The 7,849-nt window shown below is 40.2% G+C and overlaps 1 protein-coding gene across 1 annotated transcript; it reads left to right on the top strand.

Annotated features, from left to right (window-relative positions):
- Positions 1 to 1,810: 1,810 nt before the first annotated feature.
- On the top strand, positions 1,811 to 5,190 carry LOC146699172 (uncharacterized). The gene is made up of 4 exons (XM_085472728.1): positions 1,811 to 2,561; positions 3,117 to 3,314; positions 3,717 to 3,927; positions 4,277 to 5,190. Exons 1-4 carry the CDS (start codon positions 1,856 to 1,858, stop codon positions 4,527 to 4,529), a joined length of 1,368 nt encoding a protein of 455 aa, XP_085328854.1. The 5' UTR covers positions 1,811 to 1,855; the 3' UTR covers positions 4,530 to 5,190.
- Positions 5,191 to 7,849: the final 2,659 nt, after the last annotated feature.

Here is a 7,849-nt window from a genome sequence, read left to right as displayed (position 1 = left end):
TCTGTTAGACCTCTTTGTGTTATTATGGAAGGAAACACACTGAATGAGCGTTAAAGTCATCATCACTTGGGTTCCTCTGAAGACATGAAATATATTTATACACAAACTGCAGAATAAAAAATGTTGTTTGAGCTGACATGCACTATAATTATCAGCTTGCAGAAACCATCTACAGACTGAACAAAATGGATGGATATGATAGGACTAAATAGTCTCAGCTTTTTGGCTTCTGACTTTTGAGTGTTATAAAGTTTTGTTAGATGTTAAGATTTAGCCTCCTAATACGTAAGTAATAGAGTACAGGCTGAGTACTTTACATGGACTGTAAATAAACTTTCTTTCTCCACTTCATAATCAGTGGAGTGCTCAAGATGTGCTGCATAGATGAGCAACATTTGTTTGCCAACACTTATACACATCACTGCAAATGTGATCACAGAGAGAACTGGACACATTTTGTATCTTGTTGTAGTCCAGTCATGTCTTTTTGTAGTTGTTTACATCCTTCAAGGTATTTTATTTTAACAGTTCTTTCACACAAGAACTGCCAATAATGTTTGAGTAATCAGGTCATGTCAGAGGTTGTCTCAGACCCATTACCACTGCTGGACATCCTTGGACAGACTTTTTTCAGGAGCTGGCAGATTAATCACTCTTTTCTGATCTGACTGTAATGAGCATTTGTGTTCTCAAATGAACATCTGTCTTTCATTGCCTAGAAAAATTTCTGGCTGCTTTGTCTGTAAGAAAATGGCTGACGGGTTTAGATATTCAGACATTAACTCTTTTGTGGGGCTTCAGCCAATCAATCACTGAGGTGTGGTTTAAATCTGGGTGATCAAGGAGTCTGTCGCTACACAAAGGATTAGTGACAAAATCAAGACTCGGGGACAATACAAGAGGCTGATTACTAAGGTCACATGTAGATAGTAACCTGTAGATAAACAGGATGTGCAGGTATTATTACATCATGGAGTCGTATGTTAATCAAGTACCAGCAAGCTTTTTAAGAGTCACAGACCAGAGATACTCATTCATTTTCATTTGACTCTGAGCGTGCAGGCTGGAAAAGCTTCTGCCTCTGGCCTTTTGGATCATGGGGATGTGTTTTTTGAAGGCATAAGACCAAATTTATTTTTCCCAGGAGTTTCTACCAGGTAAGAAATCACAATTATTTTTGAACTATATATATCCACTAAAGAGATGTGTTAAATATACATTTATTTGTATATTTGGCGAAAGCATTGTATTTGAATGGATGTTAATTTTACCACATAAATTATTTTCAGCATGCTTTTACCACATCTGCCCTAAGGTAAAGGTGTTTGCAATCATTTTGACAAAAATGCTGGATAGCTTTCTTGGAGTAATATAATTTCATTCTTCACAGCACAACTTTCAACTTCCGTGTAAATAGTTTAGACACCAATTACCAAACAATGGCTATGACTATAACTTGGATTAATACAATACTGCTTTGTTTACAGTGATTTAGCCCATGATGTTTGAATTTGCAGTCATATTTGTCTTTAAAATAGTCCTTCGACTACAGCCAGGTAAGGAAATACCAAAAAGTTGATTCTGTTCAGTGGAGAAATGTTTCTCCACTGAACAGACCTTGTTCGGCTGAGCATGCATCAAGAGACTTTCTTGAGTAACTGGCCAAAAATAAACTTATTTGAGAGATGGCTTAAGCGAGTTCTGTGTATCTTCTTTGTATTATTTTAGTCTGGATGGTAAAAGTGTTATTGTTCTTAACTTTTCAGGTGCAGCCTGCCTTCGAAAACTTGAAGGCAGGGTTTTAGGCCAAAGGAGCGTTAAACAGGCCTGGAGCTGAGGCTTCCAACAAGTCAACATGAGGGTCAAGTGGCTATCACATCTGCCACCCGAAGTTTGGGTCATGGTGTTCAGCTACCTGAGCACACAGGAAAAGCACAGGGTACGCTGCTGCTGCAAAGTCCTCAAAAAGCTGATTGACCACCCATGCCTATGGCGGAACCACATGGTGGTCCTATCCAACTTTCCACGCTACACAGCTGGATTCTGGGACACACTAAAGTATCGCAGGGTGACCCATGTTGCAGTGCAACGTTTGAGGCCCAAAGACTGGAAACACCTTGTGAAGTCCCTCCCACGGCTCACCACTATTGTCTGCATGGAGGCACAGCAGCATTACAAGAAGAAAAATGTGGACAACCTGCCTGATTTCCCCAACCTGAAGACTCTCGGGATACGAAACGCCACATGGAGCGAGCCAATGCTACAGCAGTGTCAGACTGGGCAGCTAGCAGAGCGGCTGACTCACCTGAGTGTGTGTAACATCCAGCTGCCAAGCACTGCTGAGTTCGTAAACAGCGTGTCACGCTTGTTCAATCTGGAATATTTGCTGTTTCACCAGCAGGCTGAAGCAAAGCTGCAGGTGGTGGCACCAGTGCCATCTAAGGCCTTCCATAACTTGCTATTGAACCTAAAGAAGCTGAAACACTTATCCTGGGAGATTACAGAGAACCCAGTGCCACTGCCCGACGACTACTTTTATCCCCCAGACCCAGAAGACCCAGGTAAGTCTAGTGTCTTTACAGCATTTTATAACCCTGCATCAGAACCAGTATACATTTTTTTTCACCTGAAATATTAAAATAGCATTTATCAAAAGAAAATCACACTTTACATGTGGGTTTACCTGCTAAATTGCTTCCCAAACAACATTTACAGCTGCTGTGTAACTGGATCAAATGTATTTTGTGACTCAGCGGGTCAAAAAATCAGACAGCTTTCAGTAATTTCATACATTTATTAGCAATGTATCTAACTTGCAGCATAAAAGACATTACTGAGTACAGAGTGAATGATACTGTTTATCATAGTTTTTTCCTAAAGGAGTCAACTTGCTAAGAGTTGCTGGATCACATGTGACACGAGGAAGAATAGCTGCTATGATGCTGCAACTAATGAGGGTCTTAATAAACTTAACTAAAGATGTCCTTTACTGATCAGTCACCATTCAGAGTTTTACTTACTACCTAAGCCTGTAGTGGTGGGACAGTTAGATCAGCCACTGTGCCAAATTATTAGCAAACGTTTGACTAACTTGCTCCCATTATTTGGTCCTATAGAAGCGTACGGTGGCCCAGCACTGACTTCTCTGGAGTTGGTGAATTACCCAGAAACCATGCTGTCTGAGAACGCGCTGAGGGGACTGACCTCACTGAAGTCACTGACTGTTCGCTATAGGTACCTAAAAATTGGCGTCAAATGTCGTCTAGAGTCCTGGCTGAGTTATCTGTATCAGCTAGAATCACTGGAAATCATTGGTGAGTGTCACCATTGTTCAATGTGTTTTTGGTTTTTTTAGTTTAGTTTTGCAAATTTGACCTGATATACAAAATAAAGCAGTAACACAGACTAGCCACATAAGTCACTACAAATAGTACTCATTATTTTAATTTTAAAAAGCAGGTATTAGTATTTGTGTAAAGGTTGCCTGCCAGCATTTTAGTGAATACTCTGATGCTGTATACATCCTTAGTTAGTAGGAGAAATTTTCTCGATCAGAAAACGGGGGATGAAAACTTTGTTTGTCCCATGTGTTGCCTGTTCCTTCTTCCTGTTTGTAAAAGTAAGAAGCAAATAAAATTAAAAAAAAAGAAAAAGCAAAAGATCAAGCTTTAGGCCAAAACTGCCTCCTGTAACTCTTCTGATTTCTGTCTGTCTAGGTGGGAATCCTCTTGCTTTCTATACAACCATTTTTCCACCCCGTGTGACCAGGCTGGTGCTGAGAGTGATCATATCACTCAAGGATTTATGCTTCATCGTGAAGAAAGTCAAGAAACTTGAGCACCTCGACATGCATCAGAACCGCTTCTCCGGCAGTCTCTGCAAAAAGCTTCCCTCACTATTTCCTCAGCTCAAGACTCTCAGGATACGGTGAGATGGCAGATTTTTATTTTCTATTTAGTATTTATTGTTATTGTAGATAGATAACATTGCTCAGTGAAATTATTACAGATTACATTTAATCGATTACCTTCATGCAGTACTGACTGACAATTTAAAAAAAAAAAAAAAATGTTGGTGGCTTAAACTTGCTTCATTTATTTAACAAAGGCACTAGAACTTTAAACTATGTTGCAGCATTTTCTTAAATACAACCCAAACATTAATCTGCTGGAAAGAGTCATCAAATTTTTCTTTTTTCTTTCTGGGTTTCCAGTTGCCCCAGCACCAGATCTTCCTATCAGGAGTCTAAAACATATATTTTTTGCCCTTTTTCTAGATATTTCCTTGAGGAACCAAAAAGTGACCTCCTGCTCCTCAGCAATCTCAAACACCTCGAGCAGCTGGAGCTGATCGTGGAGCGCTCGTACATTCTCAAAAGTGACCGCAACGACCACCCCTGGCCGAGTCCGTCTTTGCAGGAGCTGATCAGAGAGCTGCAGGAGCTGTCCGAGAACAGGATCAACATCATCACCACAATGCGACAAAGAAACCTTTTTCAAGAATGTGATTGTGTTTGGGAAGGGGAGTAAAGACACCGCGGTTAAGCCGCAGGTTGCCAAATGAAGCTGAATGATAGACACTGACATTCAGACAACACTGTCATCTGACGTCAACCAGACTCTGAGACACTGCAGAGATTTTTTTCTTTTTCCCACAAAGTCTTATGTTTTCAAACTATTGCAACATCACGCTCACTATAATCTGAATTCTGACACGATCATACAATCATACACTGATGTCTGTAACCCAGCGGCAGCCACAGCAGCACAACGCAGTGTTACATGTTACAAAAATCTAGATTTGCACAACCGGCCGAAGCAACACCAGTGCGCGATAGTGGATGTGACATGTGAGCTTTAAACCACCCTTAACAGGCAGGACCCTAAATGTGAGCAGTCTGGAAAGTCTTGAGATGTATATTTCAAAGCCAACAAAAAAGCCACATTACTGCAGAGGAGTTATTGAACTGTTGGCCTAATCAGAAAGCTTTTTCCAGTGCATGTGGAGGTGAATTTACATGAGCTGTGTTGTAGATCTTTGTAGAGGATTATAATCTTTCTAGATTTACATGAATTGTAGATCAGTTTCCTTAAATTTAATTTTGTTTTTGCGTTTACGGTCATTTAAGGTAGTTTTCTTTTTTCTTAAACAGGGAGAAATGATAGATCTGTTTGCATATTGATTTTGCTCTGGCTGATTTTTTTTTTTTTTTTTTTTTAAATGAACTGGAAAAACTGAAGTCACTGTTATTATAATCTATTTGTTTCTGGCACAAAGAATGAAAGCAAATAACAAAAGTACAAAACAAACCCAAACCATTAGCATCAAAACTGAGTAGCAAGCAAACTGAATTGAAAAGGCAAGAAGCTGCTTCTTTGTAGCTCCACTGAAATGCTACAGATTGTTAATGTTAATTCAGTGCTTATTTTTGAATGGTCGATCCAAGCATGTGTGTTTGTTAAACAATTTTTACAAGTTGTGTGAACTTTTATATTTTTTATTTTGGTTTTTTTCCCTAATACAAGCCCTTTTTTCTGAAGAATTGTATTGTTTGATTGAATCCTCTTTTTCTTTTTTTGCAAGTATAAAATCAAGCACCTAGCCATGAGAAACATAAAAGTTTTTGTTTGGGGGCAGCTTTTATATCTCCTCTCTGACGGTAAGAGTGAAAAAACTCAGCGGGAACCACTGAAGGTGTCCTACATGATGCTGGAAACGCTGTGGATGTAGTGCTGTTTGATCATCTCCAGGATGGATGAGACAGTGATAGCGATGATCTGTCCTGCTGTTCACACAAGCTTGCCCAGTTGTTGTATGAACAAAAAATACTTCAAAAACAATAAAAAATGTATTTTGTTCTTTAAATGTCAGACTTGAGTGAGTAGATGCTTGAAACAACACATGATTTGGTTCTCCTTTAATTGGCCTCAACAATGAGAAGCATCACCTTCCTTAACACATCCTTACATGCTTACACACGTGTTTTAAAGATCCAATTACACACAAAGCGGTCTTATTTAGGTATTTGCCAGACATGAGTATAAATTACACACACAGATGCAGTTATCTGACAAAAGTCTTTCTCATAAGTCAAATGTAGAAGACTGCAGTAGTTTAAATATGAAATGAGTAAGACAAAGTTAGAGACGAAGTACAAAGTAACAAATACAAGTAAAAATACTTTGTAATTGGGCTTAAGTAGAATTTTCAGGTATTTTTACTTGAGTATTTACTTTTTACTTTTACTCCCAAAATTTTGACACAAGTATCTACACTTTCTATTCCTTTATTTTCAAAACAGACTCGTTATTCAGGAACAGGAACGCTTCAATGCACTGCAGTGTTTTTTTTTTTCCTGTTGCTTTGTCCATATTTCTTAACTACATTGTTGCATAAATTCATGTGGACACTCAGATGATATGCTGGGGGGGATGTCTACTTGTTAAGTGCAGTAAGCTGCAGTGCATGAGGTCTTTTCCTTATTCATATGCTGCAGTGTAGTGCCACTAATAAGTTGTCGTTCTTGGTTGCTACAGTTTCTTATTAGTGCTATCCATGTTTAGCACATTTTCAGCTGAGTTCACAAACTCATGACTCACCATGTCTTGGATACCAAGTATTTTAGGGCTTCAGAAATAATCACAGTTGGCCAAAAAAGAGTTTGGTGTTGAAATTAAGGTCAGACTTAAGGTCACAACTTTCTCATAGCAAGTAATCCAAACCATGCAGTAACATAAAAAAGTAATAAAAAAAATATTTGCTGTGTTTCAACAGTTTTGTGTGTATTCATCACTGCTGAAAACTGAGTGCATCGAGCCATGTGTATCCGTTTGTACACTCTCTAAATCCTGCACCAGCTGAAAGCGCCACAGGTCTTTGCCCTTTTGTTGGAGGAGACTGTTGCCATAGCAAAGGCTCAGTTGTTACACTGCCTGTGGCAACAAGCAGTTTGCCTGGCAGGTCACCATGTGAGGCCACTGGCACCGCTCTGTGATGACTTTAAATGCCTTTCTCCAATAGCCTCCAACCAGCTGCACAGGTATATAGATAAATTAAAATCCTATGCTAGCTGCAAGTGTTTTGCAGTTAATTTTAGGCCACTACAAATCTGTGGTCACTACTAGCAGTAGGATTAGCATTTTTCATATGGCAGCTAGTGAAACTGTTTAGATGTTGACTCAAAATTTAAGGGAACTCTTCAACAATAGTCAGTAGTAGTCAACAATAGCCTAACCTGAAACACTCCTATTGCCAGCTATGCGGACCAAGGCCTTATTACGGTTGTATAAGGATCGGGCCACACACCCCATACTCCCGAAGCACCTGCTGCAGCACACGCTGAGAGACACGGTCGAATGCCTTCTCCAAGTCCACAAAACACATGTAGACTGGTTTGGCAAACTCCCATGCACCCTCAGGTATAGAGGGATAAAGAGCTGGTCCAGTGTTCCACGACCAGGATGAAAACCACATTGTTCTTCCTGTATCCGAGGTTCGACTAATGGACGGACCCTCTTCTCCAGCACCCTGGCATAGACTTTCCCAGGGAGGCTGTGGAGTGTTATAGCTGGAACACACCCTCCGGTCCCCCTTCTTAAAAATGGGAACCACCACCCCAGTCTGCCAATCCAGAGGTACCGCCCCTGATCTCCACGCAACATTGTAGAGACGTGTCGACCAAGACAACACAGGCTAACCAAGCCCGATAAGACTCCTCCTTTAGCCTGGTGGCTCCCTTCATCACCTTGCGATCGCAGCTCAGTGAAGCGGCTTTGGCAATGGAGGTGCAGGTCTGGTGATACGATTACAAAATTGATCATCAAATCACTGAATTGCTACCGTATTGCAG

This window comes from Copadichromis virginalis, linkage group LG11 (assembly GCF_057382275.1).
Source record: "Copadichromis virginalis isolate Kocher_CV1m ecotype Utaka linkage group LG11, C_Virginalis_male_GT1.1, whole genome shotgun sequence".
In the NCBI taxonomy this organism is placed as follows: domain Eukaryota; kingdom Metazoa; phylum Chordata; class Actinopteri; order Cichliformes; family Cichlidae; genus Copadichromis; species Copadichromis virginalis.
This window is presented reverse-complemented; position numbering and strand designations above follow the sequence as displayed.